We start from the raw sequence: 27,026 nt of genomic DNA, 5'->3' as shown, positions 1-27,026 counted from the left end.
AAAAACAAGTATCTTGTAAAAAAAAGTACATTAAAACAAAAAAAAAATAGTACAGGTAAAAAATAAACACAGGATGTTAGCAACGTAAAAAAAATGGCAACAAACAAATAACTTAGTATGATTTAATATAAATTTTAAAAGGAAAGTTTTGGTATTTTGAAATAAATATGAGGATAATTATGTCAATGTAATTAAAATTATAATAATTCATCTCTCCTCACCTCCCCTCCCCTCCAAATCCCCCCAATTTGGGGGGAAACAAAAATTGGTCATTGGAGGGATTTTGCTCACCTCCCCTCCCCTCCTCTCCCCTCATAAAATTTGAACCAAACACAAAACATTTAAAATATTCCATCACCTCCCCTCCCCTCCCCTCCAAAAACCCCGAACCAAACATACCCTTAGAGATCGCACATGTCTATTCACACTAATACCAGATATAACTTCTTTATGAAATAGGCGGACTCGGATTATGTAACTTTTGCCAGCGAAAGTCATGGGAACTATTGCTTATTTTCAATTGTCAGATAGATCCAACCGTACGTACAAGTGAAATAATGTGACCCATTCTCTCTTATTAAAACACAACACGAATTTCGTTGCCACTGTTTGACGTCGTGCCAGTAGTATCGCTCCTCTCCCCAATCACTAATTTCACACGTTTCCAACAACCGCTTCTGTATCAGCTCCGACCACCCCTTCTGTCTCAGCTCCGACCACCGCAACTACCTTGTACGACCGTTACCTCCTTGTTTTGTTGCCGTCCTCGATTTTAATAAAGAACAGTACATAAGAGAGAGGTGCAGAGTCTGCAGACTACAAGAATCTATAGGTACGTACTATCATCGGAGATGGTCTCATTGTTAATTTGGGTGCACCTTCTTTTGCCTGCCTCATGATTCTCATCCCTTTTTTTTTTTTTCATTTGAAAATGACATCTTGCGTTTGAGTCTGCTTTGTTAGTCACGTTAAGTTAACGTCATATTCAATCTTTTATTAGGCTTTTATATTTTCTACTTCTATAATTAGGATCAAAATAAAGGAAAATGCTAAATGGTGCTTCGGGCACTAATTTAGCATACTAATATGGAAATTTTGCCTCAAAACTAATGCTTTTGACCCATTAAAAATAAAAAGTTATTTTTGAGCTTTATGTTTTATTTTTCTTTTTTAGTATACTTAACAAGTATTCGGGGCACTGTTTAGCATGATCTTTAAATAAATTATATGTATAGTAGTTCCCGTGAGCATGACTCAATTGACAGAGAGATTGTAAATTATTGCATGGATTGAGATTCGAACCCCCACTTTTTTTTTTTTTACTAAAACAAAATATTCATTTCATTCAAATTGATAAATAACATAAAACTTAGAACATTCAAGTTAATAGCATAAAACGGCAAACTCAAGCCTACAAATAATGTGACGAAATAAAAGTAACCGAAATACCCATGACTTCGAATCTTCATTGTTGATGACCTTGTCATTGATTGAATCAGTGGTTGATCTGTCAATTTGAACCAAACAAACGTCCTAAAAAATAGGAAAGCAAACAAAAGCCGCACGAAGACGGGAAATCAAACAAACACCGCACGAGGACGGGATGCACTTAGGCGAAGAAAACAGAAAATAAAACAAGAAAACTTCTATGTGAAAACCACTTATTTAGAAGAAAACAATGGAAAAAAAGATGCACATGGATGATTTCGGGTCAAAGAACGACCCCCCCACTTATTCACCTTAAAAGGTGAAATTACATCGACTAAACTACTTGACAAAAAAAATTATAGGTACAGTATAAGCCAATTTTATATTTATATCTAATAAAAATAAACTATTATGCTACAGACAAAAAAATAAACTATAATGCCAAACTATTATTCCAATTTAAATTGATAGTATGATATTAAACTCTTCTTATTTTAGTTTGAAAAATGTTATCCTGACATCATTGATTAGTTTTTATGTTTATTTTAGTGACATCATTGATTCTTGTTTGCTTGGTTGTTTGAGCTTGTGTTATCTTTTCTGTGTTTTTGTCATTATCCACATGATCCATCCATAAGTCAATATTGCTTGTGTAAGAGAACTAATTTTTTGTGTATTTTTAAACACCCCATTTTAAATTAATCATATGATGTATTTGTTTCAATGATGTAGTAATAAATAATTAAGGGTAAGTAGCAAATTATAACTCAAACTTGTCCAAGTTGTAGGGTAGTTGCAGTTGTCAAAGTTGTATATTTTAGTTTGATGTGGCTGTGTTAGAATTGTTGACATGGAGAGAATGAAAAGTGATGGCGGTTCCTCTTCAATTAGAAGGCGTTCATTGAGCATGTCAAGTCATAGAAGCCATCACACAGATAATGATATTGATATTGAGAGTGTTTCAGAAGCCGGTGACATTGGAGATCGAGCACTTCCAAGCAAAAGATTCAGTGAGAGCAACAGTTTCCACTCAGAAAATGGAGGTGTTGAGTTGCAAAGATTACATCCAAATTCATCTATTATACCTTTGCCACATGAAGTCTCATCCACCCCACCACTTTCTACTGATGCAGTAGTTGGTTCTGAAGACTCATCAAAACTTGTAAGAACTCTTCAACAATCAACACTACTTGCTATGTGATTGTGATCGCATTTTTTTAATGTTTGTTTATTAATCATATATGTGGATAGTTGATTTTTTATACTTTCAGGAACATCCTAAAGGTTTGCCAGTGTTTCTAGACTATGTTTCATGTATGGCTCACTTAGCTGTTTTTGGAATTCTTGGGGTAATAATCTGCTAACCTTTTCTTTACCTTAAATTGTTAGATATATTGATGATGATGATGATGATGATGATGATGATACAAAAATTGTCATAATAACTATGCAGGTTCTCACAAGATATTTACTGCAAAAGTTATTTGGCCCTGAGGTTGCAAATGTGACAAGCAATCATACTATTCTTTACCCTGACCTTCCTTCTAATATGGTATGTCCCTTTTCCAGCTTCATTATTTTCTGCCTCTTGATTATGTATTATGGTGTGTTCCCAAAGACTAGTAGCACTTCAGAGTTATTTGGCCAGGACCATATATCTATTGCTTTTCTAAGCCACGTTCTGAAATTTGAGTTAGAACTTAGAATTTGTTGTTTCTTTCTCATGGACCATGAGAGTATATTAGCTGCTTTTGTATGTTGCACTTCTTGAATCCTTAATCAACAAGAATCGTTGTAGAAAAAAAAAGGTTTTGTATATTGCTCAAATGCAGTTTTAATTAGAGTAAAGAATATGACCAACACATTAAAGTTTCTGTAAAATGTTGCTTATCGAGGTATCCTTTATATATAGAAATACAGTTGTAAATTAGTCTTGCTTTAATACCGTCAGAATTTGGGAGGCCTATACTCAACCACAAAAATTAGCTTGAGAGTTGAGGTTTGCATTACACTTAGGCTATCTTTACCATATCTCTAGCCAATGTGGGACTTCTAACACACCCCCAGAACTGAACAAGCTGGAACATGAAATCAACAACAACGGGTAGCCCAAATATGGGAGGTCTCCACAACAAACAACAAATGGATCTAGGATAGGCTATGATACCATATTAGAATTTGAGAGGCCTATACTCAAACACAAAAGCTAACTTAAGAGTTGAGGATTGCCTCTAGTATATAAACACTTAGTCAGGCCATCTCTCAACCGATGTGGGACTCTTAACAAATACAATCAATTTAGAAGTTTTAAACTGCTGTCTGGTGAAAATGAATCTTAAGTCAATTTTGAAGTGCACACAGAACGAGCCTGATTCAGATAACATGATGCTATTATGCTAATGCATATTATTTTATCTTTTACATTTGGTTTCAGATTGGTTCGTTTTTTATGGGATGGTTTGGTGTTGAATTCAAAAAGGACATATCTCACGTGTCAGAGCATCTAGCCATAGCAATAACAACTGGTTACTTGGGGAGCCTTACAACATTCAGTGGTTGGAATCAAAAAATGCTTGAACTCAGTGCTTCTGGACGCTGGGTCATTTCTTCACTTGGCTTTCTAATAGGTAATTTCATGATTTCAAAGGGGTGTAATGTAATTCTAACCATCAGCATGACTCATTGATAAGATGTTATTTTACAATTGGAAATTTTCAGGTTTAACTCTTGTTGTCGCTTCCATCGCATTTGGTATTGAAACAGCAAAGGGTTTCAGATGGCTTCTCAACAGGCTGAATATTACAAGCTCAGAAAATTGTATAACTAAGATCAACTGCAAAGTAGACAGCTACCATCGTCAACTGACAGTTATGGTGATGTTCTTGGTGATATTGGCTATATTATGGGGTGTGAGTGGTGCATTAGTAAAGGCTAAGTTCAAAAATGGTGGAAGCGCTGCTGAGTTGTGGCTTGCTTGCTTGGTTGGACCTATTGGTGTGTGGATTAGATGGTTCTTAGCGAGGCTTAATGGACGTGGATTAGGAAAGGAAGGTTTAATGTTTAAATGGATGCCATTTGGAACTCTAATTGCCAATGTATCAGCTGCTTGTGTTATGGCTGCACTTTCTACTATAAAGAATGTAGTAAGTTTCTTTGTCATAATTCATGTTCTAGTAGTCCCCCATGTATGACTTCATTGCCTAATCTCTATATTGGCGGTCTATGAAACACTGACACCTGATACATCACTTATATCGACACATAGGCATTGATAATAATGTGAGAAAATATAAGTGATTGAATATAATCAAATCTTCACATGTGTCGGTGTAGTGTCAGTGTCCGATACCTCACAAGTCAGACACCAAACACATTTAATTTGAAGTGTCAATGCTACATATAAGGTTTTTTTTTGTCATCATTTACGGCTTCATATAGTATTTGTGCATATATATGTCTCAATACAAAAATTAAGAAAATCTTCAACACAATTTTGGAGGTCACATTCACAACCAATGTTTATTTGTTTGCTGCAGGTGAATACAAGGAATTGTGATACTGTTGTAGCAGGAATACAGCTTGGTGTTATGGGGTGTCTTAGTACTGTCTCTACTTTTGCTGCCGAGTTTAATAAAATGAAATTAAGCAGTGATCCTTGGACAGCGCATGCCTATGCTGCTATTACAATATGTGTCTCGTTCTCTTTTGGAATCTTAATATATTGCATACCTTATTGGACAAAGGGATTTGACATTGACACGTAACAATTGGCAATGCAATCTTTTCGGTACTTGATGTGGTGTGGTTGAACCATTAAAGTTTGGTGGCAACCTCCATCCTCCTAATTCCGAAGATGACAATTTTTTTGCATAGGGACTGAGCAGTTCTTAGAAACATAGTAATGTATTTACCACTCTTGATAAGATGGTGATTGTTTTGAGTTTGAATCCCCTGAAAGCCGCAGCACCGTGCATTGCAGGTAGAGATCCAAATCTGATGGTTTTAGTTATTATTTGTCGTGACGGCTGATTCCGTGGTCACAGTTTCATCAAACTTTCACCTAAGCTAAGCCTCATCACATATAAAGTTCTACGAGCCTTCTGTTATTATGTTGAGTGCTCTTTTGCTTTAGGCATTTAGCATTATTTCTCATATATTATAAGGTGAGCTGGAGCCTCTTAAGCAAGTCATCATAAGTTTTTTTTTTTTTTTAAGTAAAGCAAGTCATCATAAGTTGTATACTGCATAAATTTCTTTTATATTTAAAAAAGAAAAAACTTATTAATGTTATGCTATATCGTATGTATTACTTTTGTACTTGGTTATATTTAAATGCTGTCAACATTGTTGAGATGATTGGAGTTATAAAAAAAGCTACCCTAACTGATGTACCATTCAAACTGAATAGTGATGATGGCTGGACAAGTATGTGGAAGTTGGAAGTACCTCTTAAAGTGAAACATTTTATTTGGCGTGTCTGTCAAAATATGTTACCTACTCAGCCAAGACTCAAGGATAAAGGAGTAGATTGTGATCATTTGTGTGCTCTGTGTGGGAATCAATAGGAAACCGCTTGGCATTTATTTTTCCAATGCTCGTCCAGTTGGACGACATTAACGGATCAATGCAGTCTGCTACACATGTTCAGCAACTGATTTTTGCTCTGTTCAGTAGCTTACCGAAGACAAATGCTGTCAACATTGTTGAGATGATTGGAGTTATAAAAAAAGCTACCCTAACTGATGTACCATTCAAACTGAATAGTGATGATGGCTGGACAAGTATGTGGAAGTTGGAAGTACCTCTTAAAGTGAAACATTTTATTTGGCGTGTCTGTCAAAATATGTTACCTACTCAGCCAAGACTCAAGGATAAAGGAGTAGATTGTGATCATTTGTGTGCTCTGTGTGGGAATCAATAGGAAACCGCTTGGCATTTATTTTTCCAATGCTCGTCCAGTTGGACGACATTAACGGATCAATGCAGTCTGCTACACATGTTCAGCAACTGATTTTTGCTCTGTTCAGTAGCTTACCGAAGACAAATGCTGTCAACATTGTTGAGATGATTGGAGTTATAAAAAAAGCTACCCTAACTGATGTACCATTCAAACTGAATAGTGATGATGGCTGGACAAGTATGTGGAAGTTGGAAGTACCTCTTAAAGTGAAACATTTTATTTGGCGTGTCTGTCAAAATATGTTACCTACTCAGCCAAGACTCAAGGATAAAGGAGTAGATTGTGATCCTTTGTGTGCTCTGTGTGGGAATCAATAGGAAACCGCTTGGCATTTATTTTTCCAATGCTCGTCCAGTTGGACGACATTAACGGATCAATGCAGTCTGCTACACATGTTCAGCAACTGATTTTTGCTCTGTTCAGTAGCTTACCGAAGACAAAGCTGGCTAACTTTGGGATGTTACTTTGGAGTATTTGGAAACAAAGGAACAATGAAGTATCAGACAACATTAGTGCGCAAGTTCAGCAAGTTATTGAGCGCGCTAAGCAGGCAAGGGAGGACTGAGTGGAAAATGGCGAAGCACACAGACCAAAATAGGCTTTGGATTGCAGAAAATCTGCATAGCAATTATTGGACTAAACCCTCAGCAAGTTTGATTAAGATAAACACTGACACATCATTCCCAAGCTAAGCTCAAACTACAGGTTGGGGTGACTTTCTCGGTGCTCTAATCTGCCGGAGTCGCTGGCCTTATGCAGTCTGCGATGCAGATAGGCAATGGGGCTGTTATTTGGATATTATGCAATTTTTGAAGTAGACGCTCAACAAGTTGCACACAGCATCAAGTCACTTGTGGAGAATATTTCCGAATTTGGGACATTAACCTCTCATTGTAAGAACATCCTTGTTAGTGAATCAAACTATGAGTTCAGTTTTTTAGGAGACAAGCAAACACAGCGTCTCATTCCCTTGCACGGGTAGCCATATCTAAGTCTATAGTTCCCATTTTTATGACTTTGTTGTACCTTTGTATTGCCTCTATTGTTGATCATGAAGGGAAAAAGAAATTTAGGAAGAAACGCAACTCTTTCATTTAGGGAAAAAGAAATACTCTAAGCATATATTTCATCTTTTTTAAGTAAAACGCAACTCTTTTATATAATGTTATAGCTGGTACCCACATTGCCAAGAATAAAACAGGTTTTAATGATTTTGTAAACAAAAGACAAAAAAAAATCAAGCTCAGATGTGCTATTGTTCACCAACGAAGTAGGTGTTTGTGATGAACCCGCCACCACAATTAACACAAATATCATCACAGCTAGAAATTGCACCAGCCGGGAATCGAACCCGGGTCTGAACCGTGGCAGGGTACTATTCTACCACTAGACCACTGGTGCTTTGATATCTACTGAGTACGCGTCTAGATACATATACTAGTTTTCTGTAATTGCAGTCTATTGATTTCAGGTTTTTTTTTCTTCCTAAAACGACCAATTCTTTTAAAATTGTATTAAGACTTTTTAAATTCTTTAATATAATATATGTATTTTCTTTTTGGCAGAAATATTTAATAATTTTAATTTTTCTCCCTCCATATTTTAATATAAACACTCACTCCAAATTTTACATATATATTAAAAAAGTTGTCGTATAATTAATGTGTCTATTTTTTATAACACTAACCAAACATATTAGTATTTTTTATAAAATGCGAAGTTCTAAGTTCGAACCAAAACTGTTGGAACAAAGAACACAATATTGTGTGAATTGAAAATAAAATATCAAGTCCCACATCGGGTAGTAGAACACTCTAATGTGTATAATTAAAATAAATATTTTATTTTCTATTTTAGAGCATGTGTTGAAAAAAACACATGTATTTGGTTTTCCTATTTTATAGATCTCTGGAGCCACTACCCAAAACTGTTCCTATTATTTAGGAAAGGAGTTAATAGGATATTATAAAAACCGGTCTCTATCTATTTTTTTTATCGGTTCATTAACTAAAGTTTTTTACTTATAAGAAAATAACCCTAGCTGATAAGAAGAGGGATAGCTGCCGCCAGAAAAAAAATTAACTGTTCCAAAGGGTCATGTAAGTGGGTACAAAGGCAATAGCATAAAGCTTGTTCCAAAGGGTCACGTATAGGCAATAGCATAAAGCTATCAGGTGCTTCAAGATAAGTCCTGATAAATATGAATTAGAAAACCACAATCATGCACTAGTGGAAAAAACACTTACTAAATCATACATTCTAAATCAGATGTCATCCACCTGATTTAATTACCTCAAAAACAAGACACGGAAGACAGGTTTTTAAGTGAATAACAAATTAAATCAGTTAGCCTGATTTAAAAAAATTATTTAATATTAAAAAAAAAACATAAATTATTAACTCTTTTTTCATTTCACACACAATGAAGAACCTTCTCTCTCTCTAAAATCGAAACCCAACTTTCACTTCTATCTTGGAGCCCAAATCGGCGGCGACGATGGCAACAACATCCGTAGTCCCGGCGAATCGCCATTGGAAGCTTCGAAGAGATGGGGATAAAAGACGATTTGCTTCGTGGAATCTACCAATACGCCTTCGAAGAGATGGGGATAAAAGACGGTTACTGTTTGTCAGGTTGTTGATACCTCCGTCAGAGAGTGAGTTTCTTTCTTCTTCTTTTTCTCTTTTTTGTTTTGTTGATTTGTTTGGATTAGGAATTTGAAGAGTAGAGGTGATTTTATGTTGGATTTGTTGATTAGGGTTTTTTATGGGAATTAGGGGTTTTGAATTTTTATTGATGTTTGTGTTATATTGGATTGAATAATGTGGATTTAGGAAATTTAATGGCATTAGAGAAAGTTTAATGATGGGGTTGGTTACAAGAAAAAAGGCAAGCGACGTTTTCAGATTCAGGATGTGGAGGTGACACAGGTTGGTTCGTAGCTTGTGTAGACCCATCAGTCGGTGCAGGAGCACTATGGCTGGGATGGTTTGCAGGTGATGTAGGCTCAAATCTTCTTTTTCTTGCCATACTTGAAAATACAAACATTAATCAACAAAATATTTGACAACCATTAAAAGAAACCCGTACAAATGTAAAGCATCATCTGAAAAATAATTGTTCCAAGTTTCGTGAGGGGTAAGACTCATTAGATGCTGTCATCTCATCGTCTTCTTGACCCATGTCATACAAGTCCCTTGGCTTTAAGTGCATAGGAATTTAACAATCCTGTTTGGATAATTAGACTGGTTAAGTGCTTTGTAGCATAAGTGTTCTATCATATAAGTGGTTATTTATAAGTTAAAATAAAGTTTAAATGTTTTCAGTTTTTTAAGTGTATTATCAGTGTTTTAAGTGTGTTTTCAGTTTGATTGTTGTCTCTTTTGGTATCAGTTCCTTCAAAATTCCGGTGCGTATTAGCAACATTGGTAGAGGTCCTGAGTTGCCGGTTGGGTCACGTTATGTTGTCTCAAAAGTATGTTAAATATCAAATTCTGCTAGGAAGAGCTTAATATGCAACAACAACAATGTGTTCATAGCAATATAAGGTTTTATTATGCATATGCAAAAGAAGCTGAGTTTCACTTGAACTAATAGACTACACTGTTATGAGTTCATTGGAAAGGAAAGGATTGATTGGGTGTTATGTCTTGTAATGATACTAGTATTATAATAAGGTGTATGTAGTGGGTGAATTTACATGTATCTTGACATGAGTTATTCCTTGTAGGAATATGTAGAGGAATTGGTGTATAGCAGAAAACTTTGTAACTGAGATGGTATGAGCATGAGCTGTACTATGACATAGTTGTGGCATGTCTTATGTTTAATTAATAAAATTCTTATGTTTATTATTCTCATGTCTTATGCTCATCATAGGTTCCTTGTCATGGTTCAAGGATTATCTTATGTTTTTATTTTTGATTACAGGATGAATCTGATGAAATGTTGAGCAGAGGGTTTAAAGATCAAATCTATGATGTGTATAGATATCTCCCACCAGATCTTCAGGTTCTCCTTACCTTCATGCCCCCGTCTCTGTCATTGTATTTTGAATGGAATTTCTGCAATTTGATATCTTAATATATATGCTAAAACTAAACTAAAGTGCACTGGGATAGTTAGTTTATTGTTTTCCATATGTAGACTTCACAATATCCTAAGGTTTGACAATGACAATGAACAAAAATAATATTGAACATTGTCTTTTATACATACCAATTTCCAATTCAGACAAATTGTGCTATTAGATAGGGATGTAAGAAGTGTGCAGTGTTCCTGTTTGCTAATTTGATTTAGTGACCGGACATCATATGAAGGAGTCATTTTAATGTTTTGATTAAACAATGAAGATACTTCTTTTTTTCATAATATAATCTGCAAACTGTAATCATTTCATTTTTGTGTTCTTGAATAAAACCTAAGTGATAAGGTTCTGGATCAATTTTTTCATATGCTCATTTTCATGCCATGAATAGGTATGACATTAATCATGAAAGATTAAGACTTCAGTTATATATTGGATATTATATTTATTTGAAATATTAGACTTATATCTTGTTCTTGTTTTTATGGATTGAACTTCGTTTTTTGTGTTTTTATGAGGATTTAATGATAATGACAATGACGCGAATATGATACTGTGAAAATGATTCTCTACCTGGTGCTTTGTATTATAACCATATGCTCATTTTCACTTCTTTGCAATTTTTGTACTTAACTTTTGTTGTGTCTGTGTGCAGGTGCGGTGTCAGGGATCTCTTTGTTGAGGCGCTGGTGCTATTTGGTTTTGTGCTTCTGTTTGCAGACCTGTGTCTCTTTGCTTTAGGTTAGGATAGTGTATTGCAGTATTGGTAGTAGCATTCTTTAGTTTTGTTAAGATATATTTAAATCCATGATACTTTTGGTAACCTTGTTTCATGAATATTTTGTAATTGAATTTATTTATAATTTGGTATGAAATTTGATTCTTTGATATTTTTTTATTAATGATTGTATTTGAAATATTAAAAGGAATGTGTGTGGGAATCTGTTTTAATGTCTAAATCATGTATTATTTGGGGGAGAGAATGAAAAAAAAAAAAAAAAAAGATTTTAAATCGGGTGAACCGATTTAAATTGTTGATTTTAAATCGGTTCAATATAGATTTAGAAACTTAAAGTACTTTTTGAACTTTTTTTAAATCAGACTAACCGATTTAATAAACGATTTTAAATCAGACTAACCGATTTAATAAAAGATTTTAAATCGGTTCAAGATCCGATTTAAAAGTGAAAAACTTTCTAAATCGACGGCTTCTAAATCGGTCGCTCAACCGATTTAAATAGCCTCCAGGAACCGATTTAAAAAGTGTTTTTTCCACTAGTGATGGTTTATGTTGCACCAAGGCTGTTTCATTATGAGTGGCTGCACGTGGCAAAAATCAATTAAGAAAATCATATGGCTCCTGCAGTACAATAAGGTTTGTCCCTTTGGCTATTAATTTGTTTAGTAAATACCAAATTATGTTTCAGGTATGAGGTTTTTGCTATTACAAACATGTTATTGATATTATAATTGTTGTAGTAGTAGAAATAGTTGTGGTGGGGATGTTTTGATTAACACAAAACATATTTAAAGAAAAAATACACTGAATCAGATTTGTTATAGAATTGTGTCAATTAAAATTAGAATGAATAAACTAGACACATTACTTTATTTCTTTACTTGGTTTTTCAAATTGTAAAGATTTATATTAAGCTCTCTGTTTAAATTTTAAAGTACATTGTTGTATATGATTATGTGATGCGAGATACTAATATTAACATTAGTATCATTTATCTAAGGATGATCTAGTATCATAGTTCCTTCAAATATAAGAATGGTCATAGCGCCATATTCCCTATGATTTGAATGGTCTTAGTTATCATATAAGAATGGTCTCGGTACCATAGTAGAATGGACTTAAAAATCATTGCGCAATGGTTTTAGTACCATAATTGAGGGTGTAATTCTTGCCCGATATTTACAGTGCAGTATTTATCGGTATCAGTAGAGAACTGGGCTGTTTTATCCTGGAGACTTCGTGGTTGATCGTCTGCCTTGCACAATTTTGGGCAGTGCCGCGAAACGTCTTAAAGAAAGCGTATTCACCCGCGACTCAATCCAGTAATCTCTTCGGTGACTGAAAATTATTTTTAATGATTTTTGAACCTCGGAAACAACAAAAACTCCTACAAATCATTATCTTTCACGACTACCATTTAAGATACACTTATCGAGCTGGTCCTGATCATCACACCAAAGAATTTGCAGGGTATAAATAGGCATGAGAGAGCCAAACCCAAAAAAGAGGCATTAGGCTTATTATACCTATAGCATCTTTACTCGTAATAAACTTTTTTAATACAAACACTAGCATAATACTGATGCGTATGCACGGATCACGGCGTTGCCGCAATATTTTTTATCGTAAGGCAAGTATTGTATAATATTAAAGTAGTCTCATTATAAAAATTATTCATCATTTGCAAAGATTGTTGTCTGGTGTATGATAATTATATAGTAAGGTAAGATTACTTGTGATAGTATAGTATGATCGAAAACTGTTTTCCTATCATTATGAAATAGATGGAGTAGTAATATTGGCTCCTATCGACTTGCAGTTATTTTAAACATCGTCGATAAATATATATCTTGTATTTATTATTGCATGTTTATTTGAATTATAAATATTAAATTAAAGTTGAAAAATTTGATGAAAAAATATTTTTGTTTATAATTAAAAAAAATGATATATTAGTTACTTAAGTTTTTCATCAGGAACAACTTATTTTCCATGTATAATAGTTATTTAAATTTTTCATCAGCAAAAATTTGTTCCCTTTGTATAGTAGTTATTTAAAATTTTCATTAGCAACAACTTGTTTTTCCGTGTATAACAGTTAATTTAAATTTTTATCAAAAATATTTTATCCCGTGTATAATAATTATTTTAAAAAAAAAACAATTAGTGATAGCAACTTGCCACGTGTATATAATAGTTATTTAAAAAAAAAATTAGGCTTAATTGCACTTTTGATCCCTTATCTTTATTTTAGGTTTTAAGTTGGTCCCTTATCTTTTAAAAGTTTCAAGTTGGTCCCTTATCTTTTCTGCAGGTTTCATGTTGGTCCCTCACGTCAAATTTTTTATTATTACCGTTAAATTTGGACAAGTGGCAAATTAGTTATTCATAAAAAATTATGAGCGACATTTTGTCTAGTGTATATTAGTTATTCATAAAAAATTATATTTAATTCATCTCTCAATAAAAAAATTAACCTTTTGCATGAGATTTCTATAATATATTAAAGATGACTGTGAAAAAAATTCAAAAAGTGCAAAAAATATAAAAATTCATATTTAATTCATCCATTTTTAAAATTTTTATGTATCAATGTCAAACATCTATCCTATCTATGACATAAAAAGTAGGCACACATATTAATATATGAGTAAAAATACAAGTCCCCACGTAAATTATAAAAAAGTAGGCACGTATATTAATATACGAGTAAAAATATAGGTCCACGTATATTATTATAAAAAAAGTATGCACGCGTATTAATATATAAATAGAAATATAGTTTCGCATAGAAATATTGGTCCACATAGATATTATAAGAAAAATAAGCACGCGTATTATCATATGATTAAAAATATAGATCACCGTTGAAATTATAGGAAAAATAGACACACATATTAGTATATAAGTATAAATATAGGTTCCCGTTGAAATTATATAAAATAGACAATTGTATTAATTAATATATGAGTAAGAACATATGTCCCCGTAGAAATTATTATTCCCGTCCCTAAATATAAGAGTTTTTTCTCGGTCCCTTTTTATAAGATCACTCTCAAAGGACAAACAAGGACATATATAGGCATGCGTAGAGGCATGCATATTATAGAAAATAGACACTTGTATTAATTAATATATAAGTAGAAATATAAGTCCCCACATAAATTACCATTCATGTCCCTAAATATAACACCCACTTTGAGATTTTTCTCGGTCCCTTTTTATAAGACCACTTTCAAAGGACAACCAAGGACAAATATAGGTCTGCGTAGAGATTATAAAAAATTAGGCATGCATATTAATATGCGAGTATAAATATAAGTCCGTGTAAAAATTATAATAAAATAGACAGACATATTAATATATGAGTAGAAATATAGATTCCTATAGAAATTATTACCTCCGTCCCTATTGAGTTTTTTCATGAGTAGAAATTTCCGCATATAGAAATTATAAAACAAAAAAGAAAAAATAGACACTCCTGTTGAAATTATAAAAAATAGACACTTTTATTAATTAATATATGAGTAGAAATATAGGTCCGATTGAAATTTCTCCGGCCCTAAATATAAGACTCTATTGAGTATAAAAAAATAAACACGCGTCTATGTTATTAGAAATATAAGTCCCCTTACTTGACCCAAAAAAAAAAAAAAGAAATATAAGTTCCCTTAGAAATATAGGTTCCCGTTGAAATTATAGAAAATAAACACTTTTATTAATTAATATGTGATATAGGTCCCCATAGAAATTTCTCTGCCCCTAAATATAAGACCCTATTGAAATTTTTCATGAGTAGAAATTTTCGCGTAAAAATTATAAAAAAATAGATACGCATATTAATATATGAGTAGAAATATAGATCCTCATAAAAATTACTACTATAAAAAAATATACATAAATATTAATTATTATATGAGTAGAAATATAGTTGCACTTAAAATTAATAAAAAAGTAGGCATGTATATTGGAAAATTAAAAGATACTCGAAACTATTGAAGCTTGTGATGAGCTTCCAAACGATAAATTGGTATTGCATGCAAGTGTTGAGCTCTGTGTATAGATTGTCCAAATTTCTCGTCCATGTTCAAATTGGAAGGACTGATATTATAGGGTAGTTTCCAATTAAAGCAATGCACCAATTGAGCTAAAACAAACCTAACAGTCCTCAAACCCAATTGAATTCCAGGACAACGCCTACGACCAAATCCAAATGGTATACTTTCAAACTCCTCGTGTCCTTCATAATTCATTTTCTTGTTAATAAATCTCTCTGGATAAAATTCTTCCGCATTTTCCGACCAAATATTAGGATCCCTCCCTATTGTCAATGCATTCACTATAACTCGTGTTTTTTCCTTTATAAAATAACCATCAATTGTTATGCTCTCTCTACATTCACGAGGGAGTAATAAAGGTGAAACAGGATGAAGTCGTAAAGTTTCATCTACCACCATATCTAAGTAATTCAATTTCTTCAAATCCTTCTCTTCAACCATTCTCTTATTTCCTACTTCATTTTGTATCTCATCTTGAAGTTTTTTCATCACTCTTGGATGCCTTAGAAGTTCAGATAAAGCCCATTCAATTGTGGCAGCAGATGTATCAATTGATGCCACAATCATATCTAGTAAAATAGCTTTCATGTTACTTCCATCAATATTGTGATTTTGTTCACTCCCATCATCAATGTTTTGGTGCATAAAAGTGACAAGTGTGTCTACAAAATCTTCATGACTAGCTTTGTCTACATTATTAGTAGTTTGTTCATGCTCTGTTATTATCGTCTCCAACACCTCATCAAGTGCTTTACTAGTTTTCTTGCAGGCTCGTGTTAATCCCTTACAAAGAATTAAAATGATAAAATCAAATTAGTAATTGAATATTTACATTGAACTTAATGGAACCATAAAATCACAGGAAAAACAAACTTTGCTTTTAATTCTTGTCAAATACTGTAATTTATTAGTATTAGTTTTTTTTTTTGACTAAATTAGTATTTAGTTTTTTTTATGACTCAATCAATCATTATATTAAAAAAAGAAAGAAAGGACTGAACATAAAAAGTTGAAGAGGATCCAATTCAAAAAACCACTATATAGACCAAAATCGTGCAAGGCACCAAAATTTTACAATCATGATAGTTTGAATACTTAAAAAAATAAAATGAACTCAATATGTAATAATTTATTTATGTTTTGTACATATACATACCTGAGGATCAAATGCACCTAGCCAAGGAACATAATCAGCCAAGTTAAAAGATCCAACCAAAGTCATTACTTGTTGAACCAACCTCTTTAAGTCAAATTGATCATACTTACTCCGACTCAACACCATCTTATACACAATATCCTCTATAAGATTTTCTACAACTTCACTAACATTCACAACCTCGCTAACCAAACTACCATTTTCCAATGACTTAACCAAAACATCCAACTTCTCCTTCCTAATAGGACCAAACATCTCAACTTTTGAAGGACTAAGAAGTTTCGAAGCACAAAGTTTCCTAACACTACGCCAATAAGGACCATACTTAGAAAATGACATCCCTTTGCAACCATAAGACATGATCTCCGCTCCAATAATATTTGGTCGGTTCGCGAAAACCATGTCGTTGGTTATGAGAAATGACTCGGCAACTTTTGAAGATGAAATGACAATAGCTGGGACTTGACCTAGTTGAAAGGACATAATTGGACCGTATTTTTTGGAGAGTGATTCAAGTGTTCTATGTGGAAGGGTACCCAATAGATGGAGGTTTCCGATTATTGGTAATGGTGGGGGACCTGGTGGCTTCTTATGATTAATTGTTTTTTGTTTTGGATTTAATAAGAGTTTGAATAAAAGGTATGTGAAAGTGAAGAGAAGGAAAACAAGTATTGTTATTGATGTACAAGACATGTTTACAATGAATGGTTAATTAATTTGGTTTGGAAGTAGTGATGTACTAAGGTTGAGGACTATGATTAAGAATTTATAAGAGATATATATTGCTGCAATAAACACTAAATTTAATTAGTCTCTAAACTAGTATTAAAGTTTAAGCTTATCTGCAAACCAACATATTCATTCATTCACCTCTTGTTTGATGTCATATTTTTCATTACGTAACTTCTAATTTTCTTAATCATCTTTAAAATTAGTTTGCCTTTATACTTCACAATCTTTCTATAAAAAATGTATGTGTTTTTGTAGTTTAAGGACGATTAATGGTCAATTTAACATAATTTTTAATTGAGTAACTAAATAATTTGATGAGATGATAGTTTGGAAATCTTTAAGTTGATTTTTATAGTTTAGAGACAAAATAGTTAAATAAAAAAAAAGTAAGAATCATTTAATTAATTTTAATAGTTTATGAACTAAATTTGTGAAAGAATGATAGGACTACCATTAGAGGTGGGAACAGGCCAGGCCGGCCTACATGGCCTTAAGGCCTAGCCTACATAGGCTCAGGCCAGGCCAGCCTATTTCTTTAAATAGAGCAGGCCAATGCTTTTTTATAAGCCTATTTAGCTAAAAAGGCCAGGCCGCAGGCCATTAAAAAAGCCTTTGAGGCCTACTAGGCCGGCCTATTTAAGTTAACATGAATAATATTTTTATTACGATTATTATTTATATATTAAAATTTATACTTTGATTAAATTATAAATCTATTAACTTTTTAAGTAATTTAAATTTATTAATCTACATTAGTTTTTAACATATATAAATGTATTATTATAAACTAGAATTGAAATATGATGACATATATAGTCAAATTCTCTAAAATATCAAATGGAACATTATTTTATTAGTTCATAAGTATATTTCAAAATAAATATAATTATTTATTTAAATATGTTCATATGAAATAGGCTTTTAAACAGGCTAACAGACCACATCAGACTTTCAAAAGGCCAGGCTCAGGCCTAGAATTTAAGCCTATGATAGGCCACAGGTCAGGCTCAGACCTTCGATTTTTTGACAGGCCAGGCTCAGGCTTGGCAAAGTCTAGCTCGGCCTAGCCTATTCCCACCTCTAACTACCATGAAGAAATTATTATTATTAGGACGGACCTAACGATTAGGGGGCCAAACTCTTAGAGACATTCACATCTTTCATTTGATTACTATAAAGATATTGGTCCAACACAATTGCTATGTAAACCAAATTGAAAATGATAAATGCCTAAATAAAATACAGTTACAATAATATTTTGAGAACAGAAAGTAAAATAAAATTACATACTAGTTGGATCTACCAAAAAAACAGAAAAGTAAAATAAAATTCTCAACAATCAAACCATAGAATGATAACTAATATACAAATTTCAAATGAGGTTCTTCATACTTTAGCTAAGGCAGTAACATATTATAATTATTTTTTTTTTTGACAAAGAAATATTTGGTAACATATAATTAGTCTCCAAATCTTAGTTGATAAATTGGACTTCCCAGTCCATGTTTAGCCCTGGTCTCTGGGGTAAAAAATTACAATAGAATCCAGAAACTATCTTTTTTCAAGTCATTCTATTTCTACATCAGTTAATAGTAGGAAGAAGAAAATTTGCACCCATTTTCAAGTGTTGAGATAACAGAAAAACTTGATTAACATTTTATAATTTCAAGGAACGTTTTTTTTTTGGACAAAATTCAAGGATCATTTAAAATATTGATAATATGGAGGACTTCCTACAATTTGAAGGACCTATTTGATATTTGTTAACAAAAAAAAAAAAAAGATTGACCACGTTGTAGGTGAAGGTTTGTGACTTAATTATATTAGGAACCACCATTCACATGATGCTTAGATATTTATTGTAAACCAATCTATTTTATTACTTTTGGAATAATGTTGAAAATAGCACAAGGCTATCAAAATTAAGAGGTTAACCAAACTTGTTATGCCTAAGTGAAATGAACTTGTAAACAACTTAGAGACTAGTACGACCTCATTAAAAATGATGTGACATATATATTACGGTAAAGTAATTGGACTCAAATGATTAATCAGTTCCACCTAAAGAAGACCCGCTCAGGAGAATTCAAGTTTGATTCTTGAATGGAATAATTATTTGTCAGGGTATATCCACCTAAGGACGAATTGTTTCGGATGACCCAATAACAACTCTTGGGCTGAATTGAGATGGAAAAAATATATAATAATGACTCCTTGTGAATTTACCAAGTCCAGTCAAGTAAACTCTTGCATTTCTGAGTTTGCTAAAGTTGGAGTTTACAGCTGAGTCAACTCGTAATTGATACATAGACTTGTGGAATTGTACTTAACTCACAATTTTGACAACTTCATCACAAGCAATGATACAGGTTTTTATAGACTGGGCACTAGGCATAAATGTTTTAAGAGTCAGAGAAAATATATAATCTCACCTAGGGCTGAATCCTCATTTTTACCTCGAGATAGGTGCCCCCTCACTACTGCTCATCAAGGGATATTCTACCATCGTTTCGTGATCAAAATAATTTCAAAAGAATAGTAGTACAAGGTAGTAACCTTGGCCGTTTCGCAAGGACTCACAATCAGTTTAACAATGTTAGAATCAATTTAAAGGTTGTAAAATTGAGGGTTTTCGGTTTTGAAAACAGTAAAAGAGATGACGAATTTAATCAATGTAAAGGTAATCAATCCATTGATTTTAGGAAATCTTGTTTATCATCTATCCTAGGTTCTCATAAGATTGTTTGGTAGTTTATGCTTGGCTGATTATAGAACTAATTTAACAAGCGAAAATCAATTCTATAAAGAATCGTTGATTAAGCACCAACGTGTTCAATTGACTATGGGGATGATCAAGCGTCACCGATAACATAGATAAAATCATAACAATAATTCATTCAACCCTTTTTACAAGCGAAAAAGCATATATCAATTTTCTATTCAAATTAATTTATACAAGCGATGAATGAATTTGAATAGTCTCGATAGTATGAATATGAAGCAGAATAATTAAGCATCAATTGTATCAAACTCATACATAAAAAAGGAGACACGAAAATTGATATATGATAAGCATAAACATATGAATTGATAATTAAACCGAACCTCAAGAATCAAGAACAAAATTCCTTACACCAATGGATAGAAAATAAGTTTAGTTCTCCATGAAGGAAGTGGCTGCTAGGGTTTGTATTTTGTGAAAGCTGAATAATCCCTGACCTTAGTCAGAATTTCGTTTTTATACATCGAGGAAAAATGGGCCACAAAACAGTTGGGCCGAAAATAAAAGTTATGCTGAAAATAATTAAATCTTGGTAAGTCTGAAACATTGATGAGTAAATATGACTCCTTTACGCTCTGAATTGGCTTTGGACTTCAACACGAAAGTTGTAGCTATTTGTCTTATCTTTCCAATGAAACTGACCGCGTCTTAATCCGATATTCCTAGCTCAAGTTATAGTATGCGCAATGAGAAGGTGTCAAATTACTGTTTATTACGAAAATAAATAGCAAAACTTAAATAATAGCAAAACTAGACTCTAAACACAAAACATGATAAAAACACTAAAATAGCGGGAGTCGTAAAATTGCCATAGCACGGAGTGATTAAAAAGTCATAAATTTGGATCGGTTTACCATTTCCTATAAGAAATAAAAGTGCTTAAGCATAAGAGTGCATATATGATTGAAGCACTGTAACAATCAGGGCAAATGCAAATCTATTTCATACCTTGGTGTTCAAAAGGAAGCACTACCTTTGCCCTATCAAATAGGCCCACTTAACATCTAAATTTGTGAATGATATGATCTCATTCAGAAAAGGGGGATTCGACAAAAATAATATCTAGATCCTTTTCATCTGAAAACTATTAATGTCTAGTCTAATAATAACAAGCCTGTTAGGACATGGGCCTTTGATTTTAGGGAAGAGACATTCACAGGAAACTGACCGTTGGCAGTAAGCCTGCAACAATTGTTCCATCTTCTGCTGAAATAGAAGAAAAGCTGATTCCTTCGGCTTCAACTTTAAACTTTTCACTCTGAATACAAGAGATATATTACACCAGTGCACCAGTTTTTAAGATTAGTAATTCCAAATATGTTCACATTCACCAATAAAGAGATCACCGTTGCTCTAACTCGTCCATTTCTGCGTTTGGACCTGACATTAAATTTTCCTTGGGTGAAGTTTTTCTCCGATAAGGAGTTCTGTGAAGAATGATGATCTGGTTCTACACTGCCCACCATGGAGGACATGTACTCAAGAGCAGCTGTAGCCCTCTCCTCACGAAGATCAGAATGCAATAGTCCAAATATACTTGAAATTTGATCTGCAATCATATAACAGCAATGAATTAATATAAGGTATTGTTAACGCATCAAGTCAACCCGTACCATAAATACTATCTACAAAAATAATGAACTAGCTCACACATTTTGGACCGGTACTCTAAAATCTTTACACAATTAAATAACAACAAACTAAACATACCATGCAAGAAATCTTTGCTGGATTCGAGCTCAATTCTCAGCATCAATTTCACTCTCAAGAGACATAGACTCTTTGTGTTCAGCTGCAAATTCTTTTTCTTTCCTGTCATCAAATTATTAAAAAAAAATCTGATGAACCACCTTATAAGTATCTAATTCCATGGAAGTGGCTGAATCTGATTTCTGTAACTGCGGCTTAGCATCTACTTCCATTGAAGCAAAGATACTATCATCTGAATAAGATGTGATTTTTTCGTGTACATGTTTACCAACTTTCTCATTCTCTTTTTCTTTTTAGTTTGGTTATAGCTTGCTTATAAATCCATCTCCAACAAAAACACGCTTACTCTGTTGGAAAATGCTCTTCCACTTGCCACCAGCCCCTCAAACTGATTCAGATGCTGCACCAAGCCGTCTCTATGGAACACCGAACGAATCCCAAGCCATATGCTGATGGTATGCCAAATACTTGCAAAAATTGAGCACTCCAAAAAAAGATTTAATTGCCTGAAGATAGAAGTTGGCTTGATTTGTTTGAATACACACTAAACAAATAAACCAGATCACTTGAACTTGTACATGTCATATGGTTACACAAAAAACATGTCATTCTAACTTTTCATTTTAGGATAATGGTAAGACATGAAAATCAATACCTTAAATTTGAATCCAAAGATCAAACCACTACACTAGTGAACCCATGAAAGCCTTCATGTTCTTCACATCTTTACCGGTTTGTGTAAACTTTTGTGGTTTGAACAGCTTCCAAAGTCCAGCAGGATGGTTTCTTTTAATTTCAAGCTTACCTGAAAATCTGCCATATATTTTTTCACATTCAGGGTAAGGCTTGACATAAAGGTTATAAAATCTATGCCTAGTTGGTTTGATAAGGTCCTTCAATCTAACTTCAAACCCAATTGCACCCTTTCCATTCAAATACTCGATCACATTGTATCTAGGAACAATCTGATTTTCAAAATTCACACCCAAGTATTCAGGAACTTCATGCAAACAATCAATACCATATTTCATCCTATGAAGTAAAATTTCAATCTTCTTCTCAATATCCTCCAGATCATAAGTCATCAACCTTGGTTCCTTCCACAATACCTTCTGAAATTCTGGCAAACTGGTGGAAAGATGCTGCGAAAGATGCTACAGCATCTCGTACCAGTACAGAACACAATAGACAAGTTAAAAATAAATTAAGTGCAGGAAGATAAATAAGACAGATCATTTGTTAACCCAGTTCGGTGCAACGTCACATAATCTGGAGGATTACCAATTCAGGAATGAATTCACTATAATAGCTCTAGTTCAAAGCCCTGACCAACACCCGGTACTTGACTTCTCGCCTAGACACTACCCGTGCAATCCTATCTAGGAACCTCCTAGATAATGAGACCTCGTCCCAAATTCCCTCTAACAACACGTATCATGTTGCTGCCAACTTTATAACGATCAAAGATGGAGACACCCTCCTAAGAAACTAATACCTAGCCAATACTTGACTAAGTTCACAATTTGGAGTTGCTTACAAGCTTCTGCCAAGTACAATACTCAACTCATTACCTATAGGTTTCTGAGTGAGGACATAGTGACCATCTCACAACACGAGTGGTTCACTTACACCAACTCTCCTAGAGAGTGGCTCAAAGACACGAAACCTTAAAGACTACATCTTGTTGAACAATGGCTTCGGTGCACAAATAGGTCTGAGTGTTCATGTATTTATAGCCTTGAATTGTCTTAATGTGTAAGCTAGGTTTTCAGACCCTCATAGCTGGAGTATTACGGCCAGCCCTAAATTATTTTCAAAAATATAACCAAGTTTTATTTAACGCAGAAATATAACATGTTATATTTTTGTTTTAAATAATACAGACATTCTTCCAGAAACTTGAGGAGCAAGGTTTCAAATAAACAGCTGGAATCTTCATTGACCAGCTCACAGGATTAATTTCAAAAATATATCCATGTTTTTTTTTCTTCACGCACAAAAACACAAAAATATAATCAAGTTATATTTTTGTTTTAAATAATATTCCTTAAGCCCACTTCCTGAAGCTTGGAGAACAAGACTCGTTTTGGTTAGACGCAGATGCTTGCATATATAATTGAAGCAAATCTTGTCTGAGATTTGAGATAAAAATTCTGCGCAAAAACAGAGCATGATAATGTTGTACGATAATGTTACAACATCTTGTCCAACATCTGGCTATAATTTGTTTTTACAAAATGTAGCCAACATAAAAACCTCAACACCTTCAAAGCATCCCTACGGATCAAACCGTGACCGCATAAACAATCCACTCTCAGCTTCACTTCAAAAGAAGCCCTAACCAAACCCTCTACAAAAATCCTCTCTTTAATTGCCTCCCTGCATTTCAAACTCTGCAACAACTTCAAACACCGCGAAAATCCCCCAATTTCCATTCCCAGAATCCGTGGATCCCTAACAACCTCGGCCCTAACATCGCGTCGCAAAAACATTACTGGTGGTTGGATCCCAATTTCAACACACTGTTGGTTGGATCAAAGCATTACTTGTGATTGTGAAACCAAGTTGGCATGAGAGGCTTTTAGTTATTACAGCACAAGGTGTTTTCTTCCATGCATTCTTTGTTTTTTTATATTTTTTTCCCCGAAAACAGCACACAAGTTTGTTGGTTATTTGGAAGAAGAAGCTATGATTTCATATACACAACATTTAAATGCAATTGAAAGTGGTAAAGTTAAAAATGTACCTGCTCCTGCTATTGCAATTGATTATTGGAACTCTTAAGGATGTTATTACTGTTATTCATGCTGTTGAGGCTCATCATCGAGGCTCATCATCATAGGGATGTAAATCACTTTACTTCAATAAGTGTCAAATTTTTTGTCACTATAAATATATTAATTTTTATTTTTAGTTTCATTAAAAAATATGTCTCCTATGAACTATTTTGGAAGATAAAAGACTATAGAGACATTTGATATGTTGTGACGCAAGTCAAACATACTTATCATGTGAACTTATGTTAGACAAGTGTCACTATAAACCGTAGAGATATTTATGGGTTTTTTCTTGGTTACCTTCACAAAGAGGTGTGTAAAGAGCACACCTGATGTGGATCCAATTAAAACTAGCCAGCTGTATTATTTATTTCTCTTTTTAATTTACAGATTTGGTTTATAAACTTTTGTTATTTTCACAATTGACCATATTGCATTAATGACTCTCAATCTTTTCAAGAAAATTGTTAGTGTCACTTTTCTTTTTTTTTTTTTCACAAAAAAAAAAAAATTGTTTCTATCACCTAGAGAACAGAGAACACGCTTCATCTTCTTTCTCTGGTTTTTCTTTGTTTCCTATTCTTCTTCTCCATACCCATTTTCTTGCTTCGTACAAGTTGAATTTCACTTCATCATCTTACGAATCAAACTTGAATCAAACTTGTGTTCATCGAATTAGCATCCTACACAAATCAACCAATCTTTCTATCTCTACCACAACATTTACAAGTAAGTTACTCTATCATTTTTTGGGTTTTTCACTTCCTTTAGTTTTAGGTTAGTTTTGTTTGTGTTTGGTGCTTTGATTTGTTGTTACCGAATTTTGCACCGTGGGTAATTGAGGTTAGCTTTGATTTCTTTGTTAACTCAGTCATTGTGTATTGCATACAAACTCAGTCGTTTATAATCGCACGAGGAACTCTCATTCTATAAAAAATTGCATGTCGTGAAATCTAAAGTTTTGGTATTATTTGTTGAAACATTGTGTTTATTTCTTGTTGAAACTTTTATCTGGTGCTTATCCAACATTTAACATGTTCATGTTCTGCTCTGGGACGGTTTAATCACCTTGATAGTTAATTAAGGGAGCTGTCTGTGTGATTTTAATTGTTATCTTCTGATACCGAGTTTTAGTTTTAGGTTAGTTTTGTGCTTGTAACAAAACCCAACTCTTGCCTTTGTTTTGTTCCCGAATTTTGTACTGCAAAATTCCTTGTTTTGTGCTTGTTCGGTTACTACTTTTATAGTGGATTGTATCCTTGCTTTTTCAAACACTCCTTGTGTTTTGTTAAAGTTTATCTAATAAAATTATTGTTGTTTCAAAAAAAAAAAGTTCATACCTTCAAGGTTTGTTTTTGGATCAGAATGTCATTATTCCTGTCCATTTACAAGGAATGACAGTGCATGATCTGGTGGATGGTAATGGTAAGTGGAATTGGAGTTTATTTGACAGTTGGATACCTGCAGATTGTTGTAAAAAAATTGCAGCAATTCTACCTCCAAATGATGATTATGGTGGTGACGAGAGGGTTAGTATTGGAGGAAGTACACAACAATTCTCAGTTGCTAATATATATAACAACTTGTGTGGATTTAATGAGAAGGATGTTAACACCATTTGGATGAAAATCTGGCGTTTGAAGGTTCCAGAGAGAGTTCGGACACTAATTTGGTTGATTTTTCATAAAAGATTGTTAACTAACTCTCTCAAAAGCAAGATGGGGCTGCATCATGCTATGTGTGTTTTTTGTGGAGATGTAGAGGAAACAATACTTCATGTTATGAGAGATTGTCCAAAAGCAATGGCTATATGGAGTAGTGTGCTATCAGTAAATGATAGAGGAATTTTTTGTGTAGGAGAGCTGCAAAATATGTTTACACTTCTTTGCATTATAACAACACCACTTCTTTGCATTATGGAACACATAGTGTATGTTATACTAATTCTTTAGAATTTATTAATTTTGTTTATTTCGTTATATTTTTGTCTTCGTCTAATTGTTTCACTTATGTGCGACAGTTTAAGAGCATGTTGAAGGACGTAGAGCGTTCAGCAAAACATCAGAATTAAGGACAGTTTACGACCTTTTATGTTTGTGTATCAGGAATGTTGGGTGGTTTTGTGTATCAGGAATGTTTACGACATTTTATGCTTCTGCTGCTTCTTCTGTACCAAAAGGAGTGTTGGCTTATTTTTTGTACCAAAAGGCATTATAATGCTTAATTAAGTTGTAGCAAATAATGACTTATACATGTTTTATGTGGTTAAGTTTGAATTCTAAGCTCTCTTATTGTAACTTTTCAAATATTATCTCGGAAAGAGGATTAAGTAAAATCTGCATAATTTGAATGGTATAGTGCAGAGCTAAACTTGCCTAGTGCGTGATATGATAAAATATATAGACAGACACTGATGGAATTTCATAATTTCATAGAGTTCATGGAAGGTGAATACCACGTTCTAGATGTTAGTTAAAGGACTGACTACATGTAAATTTCTAAATTCTAATTCAGTACAAAAAATTATTCTTAAGTAATGACTTTGGATGGTATAAGGATATGAGCATTTTAGCGTGAAATTGTATCTAATGCAAAC

At 33.3% G+C, this 27,026-nt stretch overlaps 4 protein-coding genes, 1 long non-coding RNA gene and 2 other non-coding genes across 15 annotated transcripts; 3 read left to right on the top strand and 4 right to left on the bottom strand.

The window, feature by feature from the left end:
- The first annotated feature begins 417 nt into the window (after positions 1 to 417).
- LOC123896884 (fluoride export protein 1-like) lies at positions 418 to 7,546 on the top strand. 6 transcript variants are annotated; one of them, XR_006804667.1, is made up of 8 exons: positions 442 to 832; positions 2,217 to 2,590; positions 2,700 to 2,777; positions 2,882 to 2,980; positions 3,863 to 4,055; positions 4,147 to 4,571; positions 4,965 to 5,407; positions 5,837 to 7,531. XR_006804667.1 is itself a non-coding variant. In XM_045947299.1 (7 exons), the coding sequence occupies exons 2-7, from the start codon at positions 2,279 to 2,281 to the stop codon at positions 5,190 to 5,192; spliced, it is 1,335 nt and encodes a 444-aa protein (XP_045803255.1). In that variant the 5' UTR covers positions 418 to 832; positions 2,217 to 2,278; the 3' UTR covers positions 5,193 to 7,546. The 6 variants fall into 6 exon arrangements, 3 of the variants coding, with proteins under 3 accessions (XP_045803255.1, XP_045803254.1, XP_045803256.1); XM_045947299.1 differs by having other exon boundaries at positions 418 to 832; positions 4,965 to 7,546; XR_006804666.1 differs by having other exon boundaries at positions 442 to 2,590; positions 5,837 to 7,544.
- Positions 7,547 to 7,627: 81 nt separating this feature from the next.
- On the bottom strand, positions 7,628 to 7,713 carry LOC123900226. Its single transcript, XR_006805879.1, has one exon. It is a non-coding gene; the product is annotated as a small nucleolar RNA snoR114 (small nucleolar RNA).
- A 5-nt stretch (positions 7,714 to 7,718) lies between these two features.
- Positions 7,719 to 7,789, bottom strand: TRNAG-GCC. Its single transcript has one exon. It is a non-coding gene; the product is annotated as a tRNA-Gly (tRNA).
- Positions 7,790 to 8,731: 942 nt separating this feature from the next.
- On the top strand, positions 8,732 to 11,364 carry LOC123896882. Of its 2 annotated transcripts, XR_006804663.1 has the most exons (5): positions 8,732 to 9,045; positions 9,224 to 9,385; positions 10,120 to 10,168; positions 10,320 to 10,400; positions 11,132 to 11,364. It is a non-coding gene; the product is annotated as an uncharacterized LOC123896882 (long non-coding RNA). The 2 variants fall into 2 exon arrangements; XR_006804662.1 differs by lacking the exon at positions 10,120 to 10,168 and having other exon boundaries at positions 8,789 to 9,045.
- A 3,843-nt stretch (positions 11,365 to 15,207) lies between these two features.
- Positions 15,208 to 17,122, bottom strand: LOC123895829 (cytochrome P450 CYP736A12-like). Its single transcript, XM_045946308.1, has 2 exons — positions 16,430 to 17,122; positions 15,208 to 16,056 (listed from the first exon to the last, which is right to left on the bottom strand). Exons 1-2 carry the CDS (start codon positions 17,120 to 17,122, stop codon positions 15,208 to 15,210), a joined length of 1,542 nt encoding a protein of 513 aa, XP_045802264.1.
- Positions 17,123 to 22,336: 5,214 nt separating this feature from the next.
- On the bottom strand, positions 22,337 to 24,145 carry LOC123895828 (transcription termination factor MTERF15, mitochondrial). Its single transcript, XM_045946307.1, has 2 exons — positions 23,918 to 24,145; positions 22,337 to 22,762 (listed from the first exon to the last, which is right to left on the bottom strand). The coding sequence occupies exons 1-2, from the start codon at positions 24,143 to 24,145 to the stop codon at positions 22,337 to 22,339; spliced, it is 654 nt and encodes a 217-aa protein (XP_045802263.1).
- Positions 24,146 to 24,718: 573 nt separating this feature from the next.
- LOC123896880 lies at positions 24,719 to 26,794 on the top strand. 3 transcript variants are annotated; one of them, XM_045947295.1, is made up of 3 exons: positions 24,719 to 25,159; positions 25,795 to 26,360; positions 26,451 to 26,794. In XM_045947295.1, the coding sequence occupies exons 2-3, from the start codon at positions 25,825 to 25,827 to the stop codon at positions 26,464 to 26,466; spliced, it is 552 nt and encodes a 183-aa protein (XP_045803251.1). In that variant the 5' UTR covers positions 24,719 to 25,159; positions 25,795 to 25,824; the 3' UTR covers positions 26,467 to 26,794. The 3 variants fall into 3 exon arrangements, with proteins under 3 accessions (XP_045803251.1, XP_045803252.1, XP_045803250.1); XM_045947296.1 differs by having other exon boundaries at positions 25,764 to 26,360; XM_045947294.1 differs by having other exon boundaries at positions 24,720 to 26,360.
- The last annotated feature ends 232 nt before the right edge of the window (positions 26,795 to 27,026 follow it).

The sequence above is a fragment of the Trifolium pratense genome, linkage group LG7 (genome assembly GCF_020283565.1).
Source record: "Trifolium pratense cultivar HEN17-A07 linkage group LG7, ARS_RC_1.1, whole genome shotgun sequence".
Classification (NCBI taxonomy): Eukaryota; Viridiplantae; Streptophyta; class Magnoliopsida; order Fabales; family Fabaceae; genus Trifolium; species Trifolium pratense.
This window is presented reverse-complemented; position numbering and strand designations above follow the sequence as displayed.

Bases quoted from the DNA above. Each gene is read 5' to 3' on its own strand.
- LOC123895828 (XM_045946307.1), bottom strand. From the start codon at position 24,145: ATGTTTTTGCGACGCGATGTTAGGGCCGAGGTTGTTAGGGATCCACGG. The intron at 22,763-23,917 runs GTGTTGAGGTTT...GAATTTCAGAAG, and splicing joins TCCGTAGGGATGCTTTGAAG to GTATTGTGGAAGGAACCAAG.
- LOC123896880 (XM_045947295.1), top strand. From the start codon at position 25,825: ATGACAGTGCATGATCTGGTGGATGGTAATGGTAAGTGGAATTGGAGT.
- LOC123896884 (XM_045947299.1), top strand. From the start codon at position 2,279: ATGGAGAGAATGAAAAGTGATGGCGGTTCCTCTTCAATTAGAAGGCGT. The intron at 2,778-2,881 runs GTAATAATCTGC...ATAACTATGCAG, and splicing joins CTGTTTTTGGAATTCTTGGG to GTTCTCACAAGATATTTACT. The intron at 2,981-3,862 runs GTATGTCCCTTT...ATTTGGTTTCAG, and splicing joins CTGACCTTCCTTCTAATATG to ATTGGTTCGTTTTTTATGGG.
- LOC123895829 (XM_045946308.1), bottom strand. From the start codon at position 17,122: ATGTCTTGTACATCAATAACAATACTTGTTTTCCTTCTCTTCACTTTC. The intron at 16,057-16,429 runs GTATGTATATGT...ATTCTTTGTAAG, and splicing joins TAGGTGCATTTGATCCTCAG to GGATTAACACGAGCCTGCAA.